Here is a 24,132-nt window from a genome sequence, read left to right on the forward strand (position 1 = left end):
ATCTTTCCGATTTGGTCCTGCCGTACATACCTACACGTACGCTACGGTCACAAGACGCAGGCCTCCTAATTGTCCCTAGAATTTCTAAGCAAACAGCTGGAGGCAGGGCTTTCTCCTATAGAGCTCCATTTTTATGGAATGGTCTGCCTACCCATGTGAGAGATGCAGACTCGGTCTCAACCTTTAAGTCTTTACTGAAGACTCATCTCTTCAGTGGGTCAAATGCTTGAGTGTAGTCTGGCCCAGGATTGGGAAGGTGAACGGAAAGGCTCTGGAGCAACGAACCACCTTTGCTGTCTCTGCCTGGCCGGTTCCCCGCTTTCCACTGGGAATCTCTGCCTCTAACCCTATTACAGGGGCTGTCACTGGCTTACTGGTGCTCTTCCATGCCGTCCCTAGGAGTGGTGCGTCACTTGAGTGGGTTGAGTCACTGACGTGGTCTTCCTGTCTGGGTTGGCGCCCCTCCCCACCCCCCCTTGGGTTGTGCCATGGCGGAGAGCATTGTGGGCTATACTCGGCCTCGTCTCAGGATGGTAAGTTGGTGGTTGAAGATATCCCTCTAGTGGTGTGGGGGCTGTGCTTTGGCTAAGTGGGTGGGGTTATATCCTGCCTGTTTGGCCCTGTCCGTGGGTATCATCGGATGGGGCCACAGTGTCCCCCGACCCCTTCTGTCTCAGTCTCCAGTATCTATGCTGCAATATTCTATGTGCTGGGGGGCAAGGGTCAGTCTGTTATATATGGAGTATTTATTTATCCTGTCTTATCCGGTGTCCTGTGTGAATTTAAGTATGCTCTCGCTTTCTCTAGGAGGACCGGAGAGCCCTAGGACGACGCCTCAGGACTACCTGGCATGATGACTCCTTGCTGTCCCCACCTGGCCGTGCTGCTGCTCCAGTTTCAACTTTTCTGTCTGCAGCTATGGAACCCTGACATGAAAAGAGCCATGGACTACAGCCGTGGAAAAGAGACGTGGACTACAGCCGTGGACTACAGATACGTGGTGAGAAAAAAAGCCATATACGTTACCTGGATCCCTGTGTGAGCGCAGGCCAGCTTAGTGAACTCAATACAGCGTCCATCGTTGACATCCCACAAGCACATCTCCCTGCACACAAAGCAGATGGTGAATAGACAACATTAGAGCAATAACTGATACTATACATACAAAAGTATGTGGACACCCCTTCAAATAAGTTGATTCGGCTATTTCAGCCACACCCGTTGCTGACAGGTGTATAAAATCGAGCACACTGCCATGCAATCTCCATAGACAAACATTGACAGTAGAATGGCCTTAATGAAGAGCTCAGTGACTTTCAACGTGGCACCATCATAGGATGCCACCTTTCTAACAAGACAGTTCGTCAAATTTCTGCCCTGCTGGAGCTGACCCCGGTCAACTGTATGTGCGGTTACTGTAAAGTGGAAACGTCTAGGAGCAACAACGGCTAAGCCGCGAAGTGGTAGGCCACACAAGCTCACAGAATGGGACCAACGAGTGCTTTAAAGCGTAGAGAGTACAAATCGTCTGACCTCAGCTGCAACACCACAATACCGAGTTCCAAATTGCCTCTGGAAGCAACATCAGCGCAACAACTGTTCAGCAACAACTGCCCCAATGCATAGTGCCAACTGTAAAGTTTGGTGGAGGAGGAATAATGGTCTGGGGCTGTTTTTCATGGTTTGGGTTAGGCCTCTTAGTTCCAGTGAAGGGAAATCTCAACGCTACAGCATACAATGACATTGTAGACGATTCTGTGCTTCCAACATTGTGACATCAGTTTGGGGAAAGCCCTTTCCCGTTTGTGCAAAAAGTGAGGTCCATACAGAAATGGTTTGTCAAGATCGGTGTGGAAGAACTTGATTGCATGCACAGAGCCCTGACCTCAACCCGTTGGGCTGAATTGGAACTCTGACTGCAAGCCAGGCCTTACCGCCCAAAATCAGTGCCCGACCTCACTAACACTCCCTGCAGGAATGTTCCATCATCTAGCGGAAAGCCTTCCCAGAAGAGTGGAGGCTGTTATAGCAGCCATGTTCCAACATCTAGTGGAAAGCCTTCCCAGAAGAGTGGAGGCTGTTATAGCAGCAATGTTCCAACATCTGGAGGAAAGCCTTCCCAGAAGAGTGGAGGCTGTTATAGCAGCAATGTTCCTACATCTAGTGGAAAGCCTTCCCAGAAGAGTGGAGGCTGTTATAGCAGCAATGTTCCAACATCTAGTGGAAAGCCTTCCCAGAAGAGTGGAGGCTGTTATAGCAGCAATGTTCCAACATCTAGTGGAAAGCCTTCCCAGAAGACTGGAGGCTGTTATAGCAGCAAAGGGGGGACCAACTCCATATTAATGCCCATCATTTTGTAATGAGATGTTTGACGAGCAGGTACTTTTAGTCATGTAGTGTAACACATATGGAATCATGTATTACCAAAAAAAAGTGTATTACCAACAAAAAAAAGTGTTAAACAAATCTAAATATATGTTATATTTGAGGTTCTTCAAAGTAGCCACCCTTTGCCTTGATGACAGCTATGCACACTCCTGGCATTCTCTCAACTTAGCTTCACCTGGAATACATTTCTAATAGTCTTGAAGGAATTCCCACATATGCTGAGCACTTGAGTGCCATTCTTTCACTCTGCGGTCCAACTCATCCCAAATCATCTCAATTGTGTTGAGGTCAGGTGATTGTGGAGGCCAGGTCATCTGATGCAGCACTCCATCACAATACTTCTTGGTCAAATAGCCCTTTACCCGGAGGTGTGTTTTGGGCCATTGTTCTGTTGAAAAACAAATGATAGTCCACTAAGCGCAAACCAGATGGGAGGTGTATCGCTGCAGAACGCTGTAGTAGCCATGCAGGTTAAGTGTACCTTGAAATCTAAATAAATCACAGCGTCACCCGCAAAGTACCCCCACACCATAACACCTCCTCCTCCATGCTTCACGGTCAGAACCACACATGTGGAGATCATCCGTTCACCTACTCTGCGTCTCACAAAGACAACGGTGACAGATCCCAACCGGTCTAATGTCCATTGCTCGTGTTTCTTGGCCCCGGCAAGTCTCTTCTTCTTATTGGTGTCCTTTAGTAGTTGTTTCTTTGCAGCAATTCAACCATAAATGCCTGAATCACACAGTCTCATCTGAACAGTTGCTGTTGAGATGTGTCTGTTACTTGAACTCCGTGAAGCATTTGGGCTGCAATTTCTGAGGCTGGTAATTCTAATGAACTTATCCTCTGCAGCAGAGGTAACTCTGGGTCTTCCTTTCCTGTGGCGGTCCTCATGAGAGCCAGTTTCATCATAGCGCTTGATGGCATTTGCGACTGCACTTGAAGAAACTGTCAAAGTCCTTTGTTGGAAGAAATTATAGTTGAAATGATTCATAATGTATACATTTCAATTAGAACCATTTATTCTAATACTATTATAATATTGTATCAAATTAAATGTATGGGCCCTTGGTTAAGCTGTTACTGAAAATGTAAGTAAAACATTAATTGTCTGTACCTTGCGGGAGGTTTAAGGGAGAGGGATGATATATATATTTTCTGACAGATAAGAATGGTCCTTGATATTCCGTTAGTGGAGGAGAAGATATCTTTTAGACAGATTGGAATGTCTGGTTTATGAGGGGAGTAGAAGACATCTCCAGACCTGAAAACACTGTGCTATTGTGTGGATCGGAGAGAGTGTGAGAAACTGATGTCATTTCATGTCCTCTCTTTAAATGTAAGGTTCGTTGTATTTTGAGTTAGTACTCTCTTGAATTAAACGCTGTTACCTGGCTTTTAAGACTGGTCTCGATCTACTTCATGCATAATTAATGAACTTTACAATTCATTAATGAATTAGAAAGAGTGCGAATTTGGTTTTGGCTACAAAACATACAGGAATTTAAAATTCCACTAACAATCCTTGCAATAGGGATATCCTCTGTATACCACCCCTAACATGTCACAACACAACTGATTGGCTCCCTGTGGGGCACGCCCACCACCGTACTTCCTGTGGGGCACGCCCACCACCGTACTTCCTGTGGCGCACGCCCACCACCGTACTTCCTGTGGCGCACGCCCACCACCGTACTTCCTGTGGCGCACGCCCACCACCGTACTTCCTGTGGCGCACGCCCACCACCGTACTTCCTGTGGCGCACGCCCACCACCGTACTTCCTGTGGCGCACGCCCACCACCGTACTTCCTGTGGCGCACGCCCACCACCGTACTTCCTGTGGCGTACGCCCACCACTGTACTTCCTGTGGCGTACGCCCACTGTATTCACTACTCACCCACTCTCTGAGGCGCTGACGATGTACTGCTTGTCACTGCAGGGGCTGGCTTTAGACAGGCAGGTGATGGAGGCTGTGTGACCGAACAACATGGCCCTGGGACTGATCTGAGAACAGCACAGGAGACAGGACAGTCAAGTCAGGTAAACCAGGCAACCAATCAGGACAGAGACACACTGCTGTTTCACTTTCACATTAAGATCCTCTTATACCTGCGAATTAACACAGTAACAACATTACACAGGCCACTCAGGTGTGCCTGGACTACATCAGGGGTAGACAACTAGATTCAGCCACGCGACGATTTTATGTTGAGAGTGAATGGTCTGGTGGCCGGAAAATGCAAATAATGTGTACACCCCAAATTGACCAAAACTAAGCACAAAAATGTTCTGCAAGTAGATTATTTATTTCAATGTACGTTTCTAAAACATGAACCCATAGGCCTCCATCGGGGAAACAGTAAGGCTGAGTAGCCTAGTGGTTAGAGCGTTGGACTAGTAACCGGAAGGTTGAGAGTTCAAACCCCTGAGCTGACAAGGTACAAATCTGTCGTTCTGCCCCTGAACAAGGCAGTTAACCCACTGTTCCTAGGCCGTCATTGAAAATAAGAATTTGTTCTTAACTGACTTGCCTGGTTAAATAAAGGTAAAATAAAATAAAATAAAAATTGTTAGATTAATTTTATAATTTATCTATGATCAATGTGTTTGAGACCGATTGAGATACATTGTCTTGATATAGTAAAATAGCATGTCTATGTATAATGGAATGAAGTAGATTACCTGGGCTTCTAGTGATTCTGAACAGAACAGTTATTTCCTCTAATTACTATGGCTGAGGGATTAGCATATAGTATTTTAATCATATGAATGAAATTGGAGCCAAGTCCCACATGTTCCAAGACGGACCAGCGATATGACCATTCTAGTCTATCAAAACCATTTTCTGCATGGAGAGATAAGGCTGTAATAAGCATCTAAGATGTGTAATACGGGACAGAGATTTACCAAGGATAAAGTAGTATTATGTATTTTAGCCCCTTTTTCTCCCCAATTTTGATCGTCTCATCGCTGCAACTCCCCAACGGGCTCGGGTGGCAAAGGTCGAGTCATGCGTCCTACGAAACATTAACCGCCAAACCTCGTTTCTTAACACCCGCCCACTTAACCCGGAAGTAAATCTCCTCACAAACAATCTCCTGGAAAGTAGCGGCCAGCTGTTTTTGCGGTCTGGTTTTGAGAGCCGCCACGCTCCGGCAGATGCATTGTTGACGGACAGACAATGCTCGAGCGAAATAGAGTTGCTAGTTCGTTATTTTCATACAATGAATGTCCCCACACCTTAATGTGGTGTTGACAACTGACCATTTAGTTTATTCTTAGTAATTTTGCTAAAGAAAAGCCCCGATAAGGACAGACGTTTAATTTCATCGAGACTGCATCACGTTAATTTATAATTTATTTGTGGGAATACTTGGGGACAGATTTCCTAAATTAAACCCTGGTGATTTTACAATCTTTTTTGACCAAAAACCAAAATTCTCCCAAAATATTTGCACCCCCACACCACTTGTTGCCAATCCCTGGCCTACGTGGACAAACTTTTTTTTTTTGGGGGGGGGGGGTCCATATATGTCCAGAATGAGTAACATGTTAACCTTTCGGACCCAAACGCATGTTTGGAGGTCAAAGGTCACGTCAGGCTTACCTCGAGGTCAGAGGTCATGTCCCAAATGCAGATCTGTCCATCGTGGCAGCCGGTGATGATGGTGGCGAGGTCATCCATGACCAGCAGGCTGGAGATGCAGTGAGTGGGCGCCGTCCGGCCCCACAGCACTATGGGTAAAACCAGGCTGTTTCCTGACATTTTCTCTGTTGACCTGTAGAGAGGAGAGAGAGGGAAAGAGTTAAAGAGCCGACAAACATGGGTGGGAGGGCAGCGTTGAGGTCATCGAGGTCATTATTGAAGGGCAGACCATAGACGTTACAGTGGGTGACGTACCGTTACCGAGTTAGAGAGTTACTGTCGGCACGTTAAGAGTAGTTTTCAGATCAATTCCACACTTTCCAATAACCTCTTCACAAAACTACGGTCAATAGTCTGTGGTAATTACAATAAAACAGTAAGGACTATTGTGACACTCACACAATCATAAGATAGTAACAGAGATACCGATGGACTAAGGTTTGTTTTAGGGAAGCAACGCAAAACAGGAATTTTCTCCAATGACAGACAGAGACCATTACAAAGGCATAACACTAAGGTGAAAGCACCAATTTGTAAGTCGCTCTGGATAAGAGCGTCTGCTAAATGACTTAAATGTAAATGTAAACACAGAAAAGCAGAACCAACTGCCAACTTAGGTCGGAGTGCTTTCATGACCTGGCCGAAAACCCATGAATCACATTCAAAAATTCTATGTTTACAATGGTTAAAATAGGCTGTTGAAAACAAATTAAAGGCCATCTGTTGTATGTGTGCTACACAAATCATTCACCTATTGAACATTACTGCCCCATAGTAGCATAGCTCAATATGACTGGTGTGTGAAAGATAACTCCCAAGCACAATATCCAGATTAAATGTAAAGATCAAACTGTAGATGAAATAAAAGCAGAACTGTGGAGAAACGGTACTGAACAACAGAACAGCCTACACTATTACAACTCATTTTACTGCAAAATGTCTACTGGTCAACATCCTTCCAAACAAGCGGATAAAAACACTTCTAGAAAACGTGAAAATAATTCCTCATCGTCTAGCCACAACTTTTTTTTTTAAAGCCATAAAATGGAGGCTTTATTAGATTAGAGACAATCTAGATTCTTCTAGAAAACTGAAAAACACAAAAGGTTAGGCCTAAGTCATGTGTCATTCAGTTTCCAAGTTTAAAAATCGGCAGTACAGTACCTTATGATACACTCATGAGTTGTCTCAGTCAGAGCAGACCTCAGCCTGCGAAACATCACTTTTATCTTCCCAAGATGCATCAGCTTCATTTTTGGATAATTCAGTGATATCGCTGTCGTAGCGCCAGAACTACCTCTGCTTTCAGTCCAACAAACTAGTACTAGACAGTGACACACTGCTTTTGACTTTCAAAGTCTACCACCAATCTCTCCCCACAGGCTTTCAGAGTTTAATCAATCAAAATCAGGCAGCGTGCACACAACAGCAGGACATGGAGTCAGTGAAGTGAGGGCGATCCATAGAACCACATAGTGCTTTGTAGGGAATAGGCTGTGATTTAGGACACAACCTGTGTGACATACAGAACCACATGTAGGGAAAAAGGCTGTGATTTAGGACACAACCTGTGTGACATACAGAACCACATGTAGGGAACAGGCTGTGATTTAGGACACAACCTGTGTGACATACAGAACCACATGGTGCTTTGTAGGGAATAGGCTGTGATTTAGGACACAACCTGTGTGACGTACAGAAGAACATGTGGCGTCTGTTGGTGAAATGAACAGGGCAGGACTGTGAACTGCGTATATTTTGTAACCTATTGTTATTGGTTTTGTGTTAGCACACTTTGTGTCGTGATAACCTATCCGCATCGAAAGAAACAAGAAGGTAAGATTTCACAACAAGCAGCTGCATCGATAATAGGTGAGGAGGACAGAGCAGTGGGAGGACTGAGGCGGCAGGCTGGCAGGTTGCAACAAGCATCATTATCTACCCATTCCATCACCTATAGCAACAACATCAGGCCTAGGCACAGGACGAGCCTCTCAAGAAGCCTAGGTAGAGTACCTCACGATAAACTGTAGACCACACTACCTACCAAGAGAGAGTATTCATCTAGATTATTCGTAGCCGTCTATATACAGTTGAAGTCGGAAGTTTACATACACTTAGGTTGGAGTTATTAAAACTCGTCTTGTCAACAAACTATAGTTTTGGCAAGTCGGTTAGGACATTACTTTGTGCATGACAAGTCATTTTTCCAACAATTTTTTACAGATTATTTCATTTATAATTCACTGCATCACAATTCCAATGGGTCAGAAGTTGACTGTGCCTTTGAACAGTTTGGAAAATTCCAGAAAATTATGTCATGGGTTTAGAAGTTTCTGATAGGCTAATTGACATCATTTGAGTCAATTGGAGGTGTACCTGTGGATATATTTCAAGGCCTACCTTCAAACTCAGTGCCTCTTTGCTTGACATCATGGGGAAATCAAAAGAAATCAGCCAAGACCTCAGAAAAAAAAAGTTGTAGACCTCCACAAGTCTGGCTCATCCTTGGGAGCAATTTCCAAATGCCTGAAGGTACCACGTTCATCTGTACAAACAATAGTACGCAAGTGTAAACACCATGGGACCAAGCAGCTGTCATACCGCTCAGGAAGGAGACCCGTTCTGTCTCTTAGAGATGAACGTACATTGGAGCGAAAAGTGCAAAGCAATCCCAGAACAACAGCAAAGGACCTTCTGAAGATGCTGGAGGAAACAGGTACATAAGTATCTATATCCACAGTAAAACGAGTCCTATATCGATATAACCTGAAAGGCCTCTCAGCAAGGAAGAAGCCACTGCGCCAAAACTACCATAAAATAAGCCAGACTACGGTTTTCAACTGCACATGGGGAAAAAGATTGTACTTTTTGGAGAAATGTCCTCTGATCTGATTAAACAAAAATAGAACTGTTTGGCCATAACAACCATTGTTATGTTTGGAAGAAAAAAGGGAGATGCTTGCAAGCCGAAGAACACCATCCCAACCGTGAAGCACGGGGGTGGCAGCATCATGTTGTGAGGGTGTTTTGCTGCAGGAGGGACTGGTGCACTTCACAAAATAGATGGCATCATGAGGCAGGACAATTGTGGATATATTGAAGCAACATCAAGATATCAGTCAGGAAGTTAAAGCTTGGTCGCAAATGGGTCTTTCAGAATGGACAATGACCCCAAGCATACTTCCAAAGTTGTGGCCAAATGGCTTAAGGACAACAAAGGCAAGGTATTGGAGTGGCCATCACAAAACCCTGACCTCAATCCTATAGAACATTTGTGGGCAGAACTAAAAGAGTGTGTGCAAGCAGGGAGGCCTACAAACCTGACTCAGTTGCACCAGCTCTGACAAGAGGAATGGGACAAAATTCACCAAACTTATTGTGGGAAGCTTGTGGAAGGCTACCCAAAATGTTTGACCCAATACTAATTGAGTGTATGAAAACTTCTGACCCACTGGGAATGTGATGAAAGAAATAAAAGCTGAAATAAATAATTCTCTCTAGTATTATTCTGACATTTCACATTCTTAAACTAAAGTGGTGATCCTAACTGACCTAAGACAGGGAATTTTTACTAGGATTAAATGTCAAGAATTGTGAAAAACTGAGTTTAAATGTATTTGGCTAAGGTGTATGTAAACTTCCGACTTCCACTGTACAACCACAAACCGATGCTGGCACTAAGACCGCACTCAACGAGCTGTAGGCCAAAAGCAAACAGGAAAATGCTCATCCAGAAGTGGCACTCCTAGTGGACGGGGACTTTAATGCAGGGAAACTTAAATCTGTTTAACCATATTTCTACCAGCATGTCACATGTCCAACCAGAGAAGAAGAAAAAAATATTATAGACCACCTTTACTCCACACACAGAGATGCATACAAAGCTCTCTCCTGTCCTCCATTTGGCAAAATCTGATCATAATTCTATCCTCCTAGTTCCTGCTTACAAGCAAAAATTTAAGCAGGAAGTACCAGTGACTCGCTCAATACGGAAGTGGTCTGATGACACAGATGCTAAGCTACAGGACTGTTTTGCTACCACAGACAGGAATATGTTCAGGGATTCATCCAATGGCATTGAGAAGAATACCACCTCAGTCACCAGCTTCATCAATAGTGCATTGGGGACTTGTCCCCACAGTGGCCGTAAGTACATACCCCGCTTATAAGAAATTATGCTATGCTCTCAAAAGAACCATCAAACAGGCAAAGCGTCAATACAGGACTAAGATTGACGTCTCGTACACCGGCTCTGACGTTAGTTTGCAAACTATTACAGACTACAAAGGGACACCCAGACGCGAGCTGCCCAGTGACATAAGCCTACCATATGAGAAAAATGCATTTTATGCTGGCTTCGAGGCAAGCAACACTGAAGCACGCATGAGAGCACCAGCTGTTCCGGACGACTGTGTGATCATGCTCTCCACAGCCGATGTAAGAAAGACCATAACACAGGTCAACATTCACAAGCAGCAGGGACAGATGGATTATCAGGGTGTACTCAGAGCATGTGCGGACCAACTGGCAAGTGTCCACACTGATATTTTCAACCTCTCCCTGACTGAGTCTGCAATACCTACATGTTTCAAACAGACCACCATAGTCCCTGCATCCAAGAATGCAAAGGTAACTTGCCTAAAAGACTACTTTCATGTACCACTCAAGTCGGTAGCCATGAAGTGCTTTGAAAGGCTGGTCATGGCTCACATCAACACCATCACCCCGGAAACCCTAGACACACTCCAATTTGCATATCATCTCAACAGATCCACAGATGACGCAATCTCGAATGCACTCCATACTGCCCTTTCCCACCTGGACAAAAGGAACACCTATGTGAGAATGCTATTCATTGACTACAGCTCAGCATTCAACACCATAGTGCCCACAAAGCTAAGGACCCTGGGACCAAACACTTCCTCCTGCAATTGGATCCTGGACTTCCTGATGGGCCACCTCCAGGTGGTAAGGGAAGGCAACAAAACATCTGCCACGCAGATCCTCAACACCGGTTCCCCTCAGGGGTGCGTGCTTAGTCCCCTCCTGTACTCCCTGTCACTTACGACTGGCCAAGCACGACTCCAACACCATCATTAAGTTTGCTGACGACACAACAGTGGTAGGCCTGATCACCAACAACGATGAGACCGCTTATAAGGAGGTCAGAGACCTGGCAGTGTGGTGCAAGGACAACAACCTCCCCCTCAATGTGTGCAAAACAAAGGAGCTGATCGTGGACTACAGGAAAAGGAGAGTCAAACAGGCCCCCGTTTATGTTGACGGGGCTGTAGTCGGAGAGGGTCAAGAGTTTCAAGTTCCTTCATGGTCCAAACATACCAAGACATTCATGAAGAGCGCACGACAACACCTTTTCCCCCTCAGGAGACGGAAACGATTTGGCATGGGTCCACAGATCCTCAAAAGGTTCTACAGCTGCACTATCAGGCATCACTGCCTGGTATGGCAACTGCTCGGCCTTCAATCGAAAAGCGCTACACAGGGTAGTACTTAAGGCCCAGTACATCAATGGGGCCAAGCTTCCTTCCATATCAGGCAGCGTCAGAGGAAGGCCCAAAGAATTATCAAAGACTCCAGTCACCCAAGTCATAGAGTGATCTCTCTGCTACCGCAACGGTACCAGGACACCAAGTAGAGGGCCAAAAGGCTCTTTAACAGCTTCTTCCGCCAAGCAATAAGACTGCTTAACAATTAATCAAAATGGCCAACCAGACTATTTACATTGACCCCCCCCATTTGGTTTTACACTGCTGCTATCTATGCATAGTCACTTCACCCCTATCTACATGTACAAATTACCTACACTAAACTGTACCCCTGCACATTCACTCGGTACCAGTGCCCCCTGTATATAGCCTTTTTATTATGCAATTCTACTGTTAACATATCCTAAATAAAAAGTTCAACTATTTCTTGAACTGCACTGTTGGTTAAGGGCTTGTAAGTAAGCATTTCACTGTAAGGCTATATTTGGCACATGTGACAAACACAATTTGATTTTGGCAACCAATAAGTTGATCATTTTGTGTACAATACATTGACATTAAAAGGTATCAATGCAAGTAAGCTTGTATTATATTAATAGCATGACTAGTCCAGTATCAGGTAGCTTACATTGTAGAATGAATGAGGATACCATAACCACTCTACTCTCTGCTGATAGGGCCCTATAAAACCCAGGTGTATTTTTTGCCTGAGGGAGGGTTAATTAAACACCTACATTTGATGTTCTAAGTCCACAACAATGCTTAAACCACATATGGAGACCACTTGCTTTTGGGGTGTAGTTAGGCCTACCCTTTAATTCCAGTGTGGACCTACTAGCTGTTGTTCGGGAGTGTTTTTTGTAGCGCGCATACGATGGTAGAGTTTGTAAAACAAATAACGTTAACAGTCTACTTTGTAATGAACATTTAATTGAGAAAAATAATTTCCATATACAAATAGATGTTTCATTAGCATCACCGCTAACGGCTAAACGAAGTTGCAGCTGCGCGCATCGCACATCCTAGCCTCGGCAGACGGGGAATTATCCTGGTCTCTTATCCATTCTGTTCTTGTCTTATGATCAATGTAATCATTTGACAGTGGCCATGTAGTGGATTCCCTATTAAATTCAATACCTTTGTCAATATTGTTGAATTGCGTAAAGTTGATTTTATAGGGTCCTACAATGCCGACTGGCAGCCTGGGAAACAGTGCGGTAGCTACAAAAGGCCGAACGATGACACCATGCAACTTACCCGGAACGCCCACTCATTACTAGCATCTCTTTCCAAACACAGAGAACAAGTGAATCGACAATACTGTTCCGAAACACCCTGACATAAATATTTTTAAAAAACAAAAATCAGCTATAAAAGGGTACTTCAAGTGTAGGGAAACGGACGCAGTAAGTCTACCGTGAACTGCGTGCAGAAGACATTACAGAAGATCTTGCGCAAAAAAAGAAAATCATTCAATGGATGATCACCTAACAACCAGACAGACAGCATGCCTGTTCAAAGGTTTGGGTGCATGAAATAACCAACACAATGAGTTATTTATCATGTGTGTCAATAGAAGAAGCTCAATCTTCTCTGTAACATGTAACTGGGTTATCGATTATTACAGACTTTGGATGCAAATCGTTGCGAGATAATGATATTTTAGCCAGATAATGATGGGTTGACACACATGAGCTAGCTAGCACATTATACGTTGAGAGACACTACCATAGCTAGCTATGATATCAACGTATGCCAGTGTAAGTAAAACGTCGTGTAACAAAAAGACAGTACAGTATTATTCACTATATTGCATACCTTGGTCAAAACCGTTGGCTTCGCTAGCAGGTGATAGCTTAGCTAGCTGACATTAAAGCACCTATATGTCGCAACTTCCTGGTTAAAAAAATACAAAATAAAGCTAAAATGGACAAATACGTTTAAAACACTTACCTATGACAGGTTATACTGCACCATTAAACTTTTCTAGGGAACAGTATTGATGAAGTACTCGGTCAGTGTAGGTCATCGGTAGTCTAATTCGTCTTGATTACTCCACTCGGGATATTTGCAGATCCTCTCAAGTCAGCTGATTACGGGACAGCGTTCGGCGTTGCCGTTAATCGATATTTACTGCCGTAAGAAAATAAACGTCTTGCGCTGGCAACCATCTTGGTTGTGGCAAATGGATATTCATAATGGTAATCAATCCAGTTCTTGGACTGCAGGTGGAGCACATGTCCCACTGCTGGAGTTAGTGTTTTGGTGCTGTATAAAACTCCCCCCAAAATTGTGTGGGTGGAGTATGTTTCTCCCACCGAACGATAATGTCTTTCGGGCTTGTTAGCATTTCACGGTAATATCTACTGCACCGGTTGTAATTCGGCGCATGTGACAAATAAAATTTGACATATGAAACGTATAGACAACATAGAGAACAGCAATATAGTGACTGCTTCTAGGCAGAAACATTTTACTTTTTCCCCCATCTATAATTTGAGACACGAAAGCTTCTCTGTATCGGTAGTTTTTATTCAAAGTCATTTTTACACAAAATGCTAAAAACAAGTTTTTAAAACGGTAGTGATAAGGAGTTGTCCAATGGATCTGTTGCTGTATCCCAAATGGACTAACTATTTGCTCAAGGTTTGTGTAGATATGTCACTTTATACACAGAGAAACAAGTATGTAACAGAATAAACACGACTGTCCCAAATGGCACTTTAATCCCTATATAGTGCACTACTTTCTACCAGAGCCCTGGTCCAACATATAGCACTTTACATTTACATTACATTTAAGTCATTTAGCAGACGCTCTTATCCAGAGCGACTTACAAACTTTAATCCCTATATAGTGCACTTTCTGACACACTCGCAGAGTATTGTTTCAGTTGAAGGGTCATATTGATTCAAGGCTGATATATAAAAGGAAAATTGTGTATTTGGCAAATAACCATGGCTGAGTCTCAATGCAAATGCCCGCATCCTTGTAGACTGAGACAGTGAACCAGAATGAGTTCTTTTTCTATGGTCCGACTATATAAAATGTTATGAAATGTCAAGTCAATAGAAAGACCGCATTAAAATGGCAAATCATCAAATCCATTCATAACTCTCTAATTTTAATCTATGAAGTATGTCTACTGGCATCTCAGAATACTACTAGCAGGCGACTAGCATCCGGTTTTGATTTTGAAAAGGGGGTTATTTGGCTCAGGTAAAACAACAGCTAGCGCATGTCCAGAGGTGCAGCGTGGTTCTATAGGGGCTGATGTAAACAACTGGTTCATCTTTAAAAAGCATGTATACAATACAACCATGTCCATATGAAGTATGTCAAATGACTTACAGCAGAAAAGAGAAACCATAAAATGAAAAATAAAATGTATCATCTAGTTAGGAGCTTCCTTATGAGCCGACAAAAAAAAAAAAAGCTGAAATTCTTGAGCATTAATAAAATATGATTGATTATGACACCCTTCTGACTGCAAGTACGCATTTAAAAACGGATCCAGTAAATTTAAATCCAAACCAACAATAATCAATATATTAAATTAAGACGGAAAAAAATAAAAGAAGTAAAACTCCCAAGATCCAGATGAAATGCAACCCCTTTGCAATAGATAGCATTATTACACCGTGATAGGCAACATAACCAAGTACTCCATGGCCCGTATTCACAAAGTGCTGCTCAAACATATATTTCCCCTTTTTGATCATATGAATAAGATGACATGTACGGGAGGAGGGGGGAGGGGGACCTGGTCCTAGATCAACGCTCTAACCCTTGAGGCTTCATGAATACGGGCCAAGGTATGTCAGGAGTACCCAATGATGACGAGCAATGCTCCAACCATCCAGGTGAGGAGAACTAAAATAAGATTTTAAAAATCCTGGAGATTAAAACATTGGTTTTTGTTTTCACAATAAACCGTATAAAACATGAACCCCAACAGTAGTGCTTCAGTGAGCTTTTGGATGGGTAGAGTCTTTGCATAGATTCCGACCGTGCCAGGTCGGTGAGATGAGGCCCAGCGGTATGTTCTCAGTTCCAGATGCATAGTTCCTAGGCCGTCATTGAAAATAAGAATTTGTTCTTAACTGACTTGCCTAGTTAAATAAAGGTAAAATTTTAAAAAAAATAGGGACTAGCCTGATCCCAGATCTGTTTGTGTTGTCCTGCCAACTCCTCTGGTCATTGTCACCATAGACATCGTGTAATTTTACATCTATACATTTTTATACCTATTCTTTCCATATGCACGTCTATGAGTAGACAAGACCGCACAAACAGATCTGGGACCAGTCTAGTGCCAGGCCGTTGAGTCCCCCTCATATGTTACTGGCTTGGGGGGACCTCTGTAATACTGTCCCTTGGGTCGGGGCGAGCTACAGCAGGCCGCCGTCGGATGCTGCGGCCTGACGCGATGAGGTCGGCGTAACCCCGGGAGTGAGAAAAGGCGTAGGCCGAGCGGCGGGAGCGTCTGTCGCGCTGGAACGGAGCCGGTTTCTTCTTCTCCTCCTCCTCTTCCTCCTCATACTTCTTCCTGTTCCTCTGGACCTGCGTCGGTGGGAAACAATTATTCAATAAACATTCATAAAATCGTTCATAAACAAGTTAAAAAAATATGGATGTGTGGTGGGTTTTATTCAAGAGCACTTGAGACAGGATGTAGTTTAACAGATTTTTCCATTTCAAACGCCCCCACAATCCACAGATCTCGGATACAAAAAAATCTCAATATTGCAGAGGCAACGAGCCCGTACCCTGGACATATCACACATATTACAGATATCAAGACATTATGAGTAAAGTCATTTTCGGGTTAGTGGTAGCTAGGCCTTACGTTGTCTCCAACGGACGGCCATATGGTTTTGCAGAGGAACTGAATGAAGATGACAGGTAGCAGGCTGATTCCCACAGTCAGGATGATGGTCAGCCACAGATAGGGCTGTCTGAGCGCGTTAGGGGCTACACCTGACACACACAGAAATACAAAACACATACGCTGGGTTAGAAAAGCACAGTAATTACTCACCATCACCATCTGTGACAGGAGCCATATGGCCAGGGTCATGTTCATAAGGTGCAAACTGGAAGAAAACTGACAGAATTAGGGGGGGGTACTACCGAAACTTGTCCAATAAGAAACATTCATTCTCCATTGTGAAACGTTTTGCTATCGTCTGTGTGGCCGAATGAACACGACCCAGGATAGTATTCATTAGGGCATACAAGTGTAACAGATGTGAAACGGCTAGCTTAGTTAGCGGGGCGCGCTAAATAGCGTTTCAATCGGTGACGTCACTTGCTCTGAGACCTTGAAGTAGTTCCCCTTGCTCTGCAAGGGCCGCGGCTTTTGTGGAGCGATGGGTAACGATGCTTCGTGGGTGACTGTTGATGTGTGCAGAGGGTCCCTGGTTCGAGCCCGGGTATGGGCGAGGGGACGGTCTAAAGTTATACTGTTACACAAGGTCCAGGAAGTCTCTCCTGGTTTTAGTCTGTTTTCATCTGTATGACAGGACCCAGATCTGAAGAGGCAGAACTCACCGGTGAAAGTGAAGGTTGATGGGAAGATGACGTGGATTCCTGCACTGTGGATATCGAACATGATGCCGAAGTATATGGCTATACTGCAGAGGACGCCGAAGCAGTTCACAAAGGTCCAGTATGACGTCTCCAGAGATATCTGGGAGAGAGTATGAGAGACAGGAAGTTACATCATCTATTCCAACACTGCAGGAGGAAACAGCACTTGCTATAAAAATAGGCTTGTATATTTATTATTATTTACTCAACAGATTTCTGAAAACACACCAGAGTTTGCTTCTTGTGTCTACATGTGAGGTATGGAATGAATTTCCCTTTTGAAGGACAATAAACAATCAATCCACCAATCAATAAATCCATTGAGGAACAAGTCAGCTACCTGCAGGTTGACAGTGAAGATGAGAGAAGAGGCCATGACCACAGCGAGGGACTGGTAGTCTGACGGTGCCTCTCCATCCTGCCCCATGGTCTGGAGGAACGCCCCGTACGGGATGAAGAAGACCACCAGAGAGGTGAAGATGCCGTGGAACAGACTGATGAAGAAGTTCTTGTAGTTGAACAGCGCCCCCTGCTGACCAGGAAGGTATAACTTGGGAAACTTTCTGCTCAGCTTGTCGTTCACATCCTTCAAGGAAACAGGAAATATACATTTCATATTAGCTCAGGGCTTCCCAAACTTGTACTGCACATTATCCCAAATTGACACTTAAATGCAGGGGACTCCACTTGGACAAGGCTTGTTAAGGCTGTGTGTTCATATTCACTAAATTTGAGTAGTTTAAGAGATCCTTTTGTGGCACTAAGCGGTTGTATTCTATACCCATTTGAAGAACATTTGTTTGATGATAAGCTGAAATGTTTTCTCAATGGGCCCAGGGGGATCCCACACAGTATCCCGTACCCAAGTTTGGGAACCACTGTATTAAATTAACATTGACGTGTCATATGATCGGAATAAGATGGGAGTTTTCATTCAATGTTCATCATTAAAAACAGTGAACACAAAGCCTGTTCCCTCTATATAAAGATCAGCTTGTCCAGCTGGCATTTGAAGACAACTGGTGCCCAGTGTGAATAGCCAAGTTATCATTACTCATTGTTTTATTACTTTCCTACAGTATTATTTCTCCATTTTCTTTCTCTCTGCATTGTTGACGAAGATGGGAGTTTTCGATTTCACTGTTGTTTACGAAGCATGTGACAAATACAAATTAGATTTGGATATGTTATGGGCATTTTAAAAAATGACAAACATTCTACGTGTATCTCCTTAATAGCTTACCTGATCCAACAAGCCAACCAGCAGGACAGGAAGAGAGCTGTACATCACATTGTACAAGGTGATGAACCAATCTTCATAGGCAACCTGGAGTAGTATCATAAAGTCACAATAAATTACTCCTCCATTTTTAGATTTTATTTCAACTTTATTTAACTAGGCAAGTCAGTTAATTAAGAACAAATTATTATTTACAATGACGGCCTACCGGGGAACAGTGGATTAACTGCCTCGTTCAGGGGGGCAGAATGACAGATTTTTACCTTGTCAGCTCGGGGATTCGATCGAGCAACCTTTCAGTTACTGGCCCAACGCTCTAAATACTAGGATACCCTGCCGCCCCTCTATCATCAAATACATGTCCACATTTAGGATGAATCATCTGTACCATAGTATACGTACCATAGTATACATACCATAGTATACGTACCATAGCATATGTACCATAGCATATACATCATAGTATATGTACCATAGTATATATATCATATTATATGTACCATAGTATATACATCATAGTATATGTACCACATTATATACGTCATGGTCTATGTACTATGGTATATGTACCACACTATATGTACCACAGTATATACATTGTGACATATGTACCATATTATATGTACCATTGTATATGTATTATGGTATATGTGCCATAGTGTATGCATCATAGTATGCATACCACTGTATATGTACCATGGTATATGTACCATTGCATATGTGCCATGGTATATGCACTGTGGTTTATGTACCAGCATACATGTGCCATGGTATATACACCGTAGTATATGTACCCCTGTATATGTACCATAGTATATGTACCATGGTATATGTACCATGGTATATGCATCATAGTATATGTACCATGGTATATGCACTGTGGTTTATGTACCATCATACATGTGCCATGGTATATACACCGTAGTATATGTACCACCACATATGTACCATAGTATATGTACCATAGTATATGTACCATAGTATATGTACCATAGTATATGTACCATGGTATATGTATCATAGTATATGTACCATAGTATATGTACCATAGTATACGCATCATAGTATATGTACCATGGTATATGCATCATAGTATATGTACCATGGTATATGCATCATAGTATATGTACCATGGTATATGCATCATAGTATATGTACCATAGTATATGTACCATAGTATATGTACCATAGTATACGCATCATAGTATATGTACCATGGTATATGCATCATAGTATATGTACCATGGTATATGCATCATAGTATATGTACCATGGTATATGCATCATAGTATATGTACCATAGTATATGTACCATGGTATATGCATCATAGTATATGTACCCCCGTATATGTACCATGATATATGCATCATAGTATATGTACCATAGTGTACCATAGTATATGGTACACAAGTAATTTGGGGGTTTTGAAGTCAGTCTAGATAAGTGGTCGTTGAAAATGCAGTTTAGACAGATGGTGCCATAAATGGCACCCTAGGGCTCTGGTCTACAGTAGTGCACTATTTAAGGAATAGGGCTCTGGTCTAAAGTAGTGCACTATTTAGGGAATAGGGCTCTGGTCTAAAGTAGTGCACTATATAGGGAATCGGGCTCTGGTCAAAAGTAATGGACTATTTAGGGAATATTGTACCAGTTGGGATACACCCTACCTCTAGAACATTCCCTCACCTGAGCTGAGAACCCATTGAAGAAGGAGTACCAGAAGTGGACCAGGGTGAAGGCAAAGTTCTTGAAGAAGAAGTAGCGGAGGAACTTGCACATGCGGATGTAGGACCAGCGGCCGTGGACCAGCAGGAGACGCTCCAGGTACCGGAACTGAGCGAAGGCATAGTCACTGGACATCACCGCCTGCATGCCCTCCTGTCCAGATATACCCACACCGATGTCTGCAGCTGGAGAGAGAGAGAGGTGAGAGTGAAACAAAAACAGAGAATGTCTCCAACAACTGAAGAGGTGAGGAGTTCGCAAAGGGGGAGTAGATATCACACAACACTTCACTACAAAAGGCTTTGTGGTGGAAACTACAATTCAGCGATAACAACTGCTAACAAATCATGAATAATTTTACAGTAAACCAAATAAATCTCCTCCCGTACTCTTGATCATGTTGACGTCGTTGGCTCCGTCTCCGATGGACAGCGTGACAGCCTTCTTGTACTTCTTCACCAGGCTGACCACGTTGGCCTTTTGTTTTGGCGTGACCCGGCAGCAGATGACCGCCTCGCACTCGCACGCCATGTTCACAAAGTCCACCTGACGACTCTCCTTCTCCCAGTCGTCGATTGGCTGGGTGGAGTCCTGGGGCGTGGCAGAGGCGGGTCTCCGTCCGAGACGCTTCAAGCGAAGGCGGCGACGTTTCTTCTTTTTCTCGTATAAGATCTCGTTCTGTGGAGAGAGACAGACGCCTATTTAGTCTTTAGAAAAAATATATATACACTTTTGTTCACAAAAGAAAAACCTCACAAAACAATGAAATTAAAAATGTCTATGTAATTGTTGAACAGCAACAGTAACTAGCAGTAGTCTACACTCACCAGCCAGCCTCCAGTGATGATGAGTGCGTTCTTGCCAGGCTCGGGGAAGAACGGATCCGGAACCTTCTTCCTGGTTCGACCGGACGCAGGCAGCTGGTCCCTCCGGCTTGCCTGACTGATTCGCAGCTTCTCACTATCACACACACACAAGACCGTGAAACATCAGAACTACATCTTACACGCAACTACACTCTCTGTGTATTATCATAACTTCACTCTGCAAATACAGCAGGTGCCTTTCCAGCAGTAGCCTAGCCTTTCCAGCAGTAGCCTTTCCAGCAGTAGCCTAGCCTTTCCAGCAGGTGCCTTTCCAGCAGTAGCCTTTCCAGCAGTAGACTAGCCTTTCCAGCAGTAGCCTAGCCTTTCCAGCAGGTGCCTTTCCAGCAGTAGCCTAGTAGCCTAGCCTTTCCAGCAGTAGCCTTTCCAGCAGTAGCCTAGCCTTTCCAGCAGTAGCCTTTCCAGCAGTAGCCTAGCCTTTCCAGCAGGTGCCTTTCCAGCAGTAGCCTTTCCAGCAGGTGCCTTTCCAGCAGTAGCCTTTCCAGCAGTAGCCTTTCCAGCAGTAGCCTTTCCAGCAGTAGCCTTTCCAGCAGTAGCCTAGTAGCCTAGCCTTTCCAGCAGTAGCCTTTCCAGCATTAGCCTTTCCAGCAGTAGCCTTTCCAGCAGTAGCCTTTCCAGCAGTAGCCTTTCCAGCAGGTGCCTTTCCAGCAGTAGCCTTTCCAGCAGGTGCCTTTCCAGCAGGTGCCTTTCCAGCAGGTGCCTTTCCAGCAGGTGCCTTTCCAGCATTAGCCTTTCCAGCATTAGCCTTTCCAGCATTAGCCTTTCCAGCAGTAGCCAGCCTTTCCAGCATTAGCCTTTCCAGCATTAGCCTTTCCAGTATTAGCCTTTCCAGCAGTAGCCTTTCCAGCAGGTGCCTTTCCAGCAGTAGCCTAGCCTTTCCAGCAGGTGCCTTTCCAGCAGTAGCCTTTCCAGCAGTAGCCTTTCCAGCAGTAGCCTTTCCAGCAGTAGCCTTTCCAGCAGTAGCCTTTCCAGCAGTAGCCTTTCCAGCAGTAGCCTTTCCAGCAGTAGCCTTTCCAGCAGGTGCCTTTCCAGCAGGTGCCTTTCCAGCAGGTGCCTTTCCAGCAGTAGCCTAGCCTTTCCAGCAGTAGCCTAGCCTTTCCAGCAGTAGCCTAGCCTTTACAGCAATAGCCTAGCCTTTACAGCAATAGCCTAGCCTTTACAGCAATAGCCTAGCCTTTACAGCAATAGCCTAGCCTTTACAGCAATAGCCTAGCCTTTACAGCAATAGCCTAGCCTTTACAGCAGCACAGCTACACACAGATGACTCACATCAAGCACTGGGGCCCATAGACTTACACTTCGCCTCTAATATCTTAAACCTACTTGATATCATCTCCATAGTGGATCTGCATGTCATCAGTAAGCAGCTCACAGGAATAGCCAATGTTCTCAGCCGTTTCTGCAGGGAGGAAACATTGAAGAAAGTGTTCATGTTAATGTCATCAATACACATTTAATCGATCAAGAGGCAAACTCAGTGAAGCAGCAGCTCAAGATGTTATCTCAGTCATTAAATCAACAGTAACACATTGTTGGGAGGTAAACATGGGCTGCAGCCCAAGTGGAACCATATTCCCTACACTGTACAGAAGTGCACTACCATGGCCCTGGTTATAAGCAGTGTGTTAAATAGGGAACAGGGATGGAACCCGACTGTAAAGCCCAGTCCCCGGTTACATAGAGAGATGAACATCCCCGGTTACATGGAGAGATGAACATCCCCGGTTACATGGAGAGATGAACATCCCCGGTTACATGGAGAGATGAACATCCCCGGTTACATGGAGAGATGAACATCCCCGGTTACATGGAGAGATGAACATCCCCGGTTACATGGAGAGATGAACATCCCCGGTTACATGGAGAGATGAACATCCCCGGTTACATAGAGAGATGAACATCCCCGGTTACATAGAGAGATGAACATCCCCGGTTACATGGAGAGATGAACATCCCCGGTTACATGGATTGATGAACATCCCCGGTTACATGGAGAGATGAACATCCCCGGTTACATAGAGAGATGAACATCCCCGGTTACATAGAGAGAGATGAACATTCCAGACGAAGGCTGGCCGCCATGTGAACACACCTTTCTCACCCTTCTCATCTCTCACCCTTCTCCTCTCTCACCCTTCTCCTCTCTCACCCTTCTCCTCTCTCCTCTCTCCTCTCTCACCTTTCTCCTCTCTCACCTTTCTTATCTCCGGTGAGAACCCATATCTTGATGTCAGCCTTTGCCAGCTTGGCGATGGTCTCAGGAACGCCATCCTGGAGCTTGTCCTCGATGGCAGTCGCTCCGATCATCTGCGAAAGGACATAAAAGTCAACCGGGTGACTTTTCAGAGCAGAACGTGGCGGCTTTAATAAAAGCAAGAGTCAGATGTATTTGGTAACACAAGATAAAGGGTGTTAAACCCAGTGTCCTGATTACATTTACCATCTGGCCCTCATACCATCGTGGCCACCTAATCATCCCCAGCTTCCAACTGGCTCGTTCATCCCCACTCTCTACTGTAAATTCTGGTGGGCAGGTGCTATAGACCACCAAGTGCTAACAGTCAGTATCTGGATAATATGTGTGAAATGCTTGATAATGTAATGTGATATCAACAGAGAAGTATATTTTCTGGGTGATTTTAAATATTGACTGGCTTTCATTAGGATTCCGACTCAAGAGAAAGCTTCAAACTGTAACTAGTGCCTGCAACCTGGTTCAGGTTGGAACTAATGGGGATCCCTAATAAACCCCAGGAAGAGTAGCTGCTGCCTTGGTAGGAACTAATGGGGATCCATAATAAACCCCAGGAAGAGTAGCTGCTGCCTTGGTAGGAACTAATGGGGATCCCTAATAAACCACAGGAAGAGTAACTGCTGCCTTGGTAGGAACAAATGGGGATCCATAATAAACCCCAGGAAGAGTAGCTGCTGCCTTGGTAAGAACTAATGGGGATCCATAATAAACCCCAGGAAGAGTAGCTGCTGCCTTGGTAGGAACTAATGGGGATCCCTAATAAACCCCAGGAAGAGTAGCTGCTGCCTTGGTAAGAACTAATGGGGATCCATAATAAACCCCAGGAAGAGTAGCTGCTGCCTTGGTAAGAACTAATGGGGATCCATAATAAACCCCAGGAAGAGTA

The 24,132-nt window shown here is 44.2% G+C and overlaps 2 protein-coding genes across 2 annotated transcripts in view; both read right to left on the minus strand.

The window, feature by feature from the left end:
- LOC115116293 (WD repeat-containing protein 7) overlaps positions 1-13,642 on the minus strand; it is a 261,967-nt gene extending 248,325 nt beyond the window's left edge. The window contains exons 1-4 of the mRNA XM_065017127.1: positions 13,504-13,642; positions 6,002-6,173; positions 4,292-4,398; positions 1,027-1,105 (exon numbers count right to left, since the gene is read on the minus strand). Coding sequence (XP_064873199.1) covers positions 1,027-1,105; positions 4,292-4,398; positions 6,002-6,160 — 345 coding nt within the window. The 5' untranslated portion in view covers positions 6,161-6,173; positions 13,504-13,642. The remainder of the gene's footprint in view (positions 1-1,026; positions 1,106-4,291; positions 4,399-6,001; positions 6,174-13,503) is intronic.
- Positions 13,643-14,061: 419 nt separating this feature from the next.
- LOC115116292 (phospholipid-transporting ATPase IC) overlaps positions 14,062-24,132 on the minus strand; it is a 47,978-nt gene continuing 37,907 nt past the window's right edge. Inside the window, exons 19-28 of the mRNA XM_029644765.2 lie at positions 23,188-23,299; positions 22,316-22,391; positions 20,936-21,068; positions 20,498-20,786; positions 20,070-20,293; positions 18,386-18,469; positions 17,483-17,728; positions 17,104-17,242; positions 16,400-16,530; positions 14,062-16,113 (exon numbers count right to left, since the gene is read on the minus strand). Coding sequence (XP_029500625.2) covers positions 15,892-16,113; positions 16,400-16,530; positions 17,104-17,242; positions 17,483-17,728; positions 18,386-18,469; positions 20,070-20,293; positions 20,498-20,786; positions 20,936-21,068; positions 22,316-22,391; positions 23,188-23,299 — 1,656 coding nt within the window. The 3' untranslated portion in view covers positions 14,062-15,891. The remainder of the gene's footprint in view (positions 16,114-16,399; positions 16,531-17,103; positions 17,243-17,482; positions 17,729-18,385; positions 18,470-20,069; positions 20,294-20,497; positions 20,787-20,935; positions 21,069-22,315; positions 22,392-23,187; positions 23,300-24,132) is intronic.

This window comes from Oncorhynchus nerka, linkage group LG4 (assembly GCF_034236695.1).
Source record: "Oncorhynchus nerka isolate Pitt River linkage group LG4, Oner_Uvic_2.0, whole genome shotgun sequence".
Lineage (NCBI taxonomy): Eukaryota > Metazoa > Chordata > Actinopteri > Salmoniformes > Salmonidae > Oncorhynchus > Oncorhynchus nerka.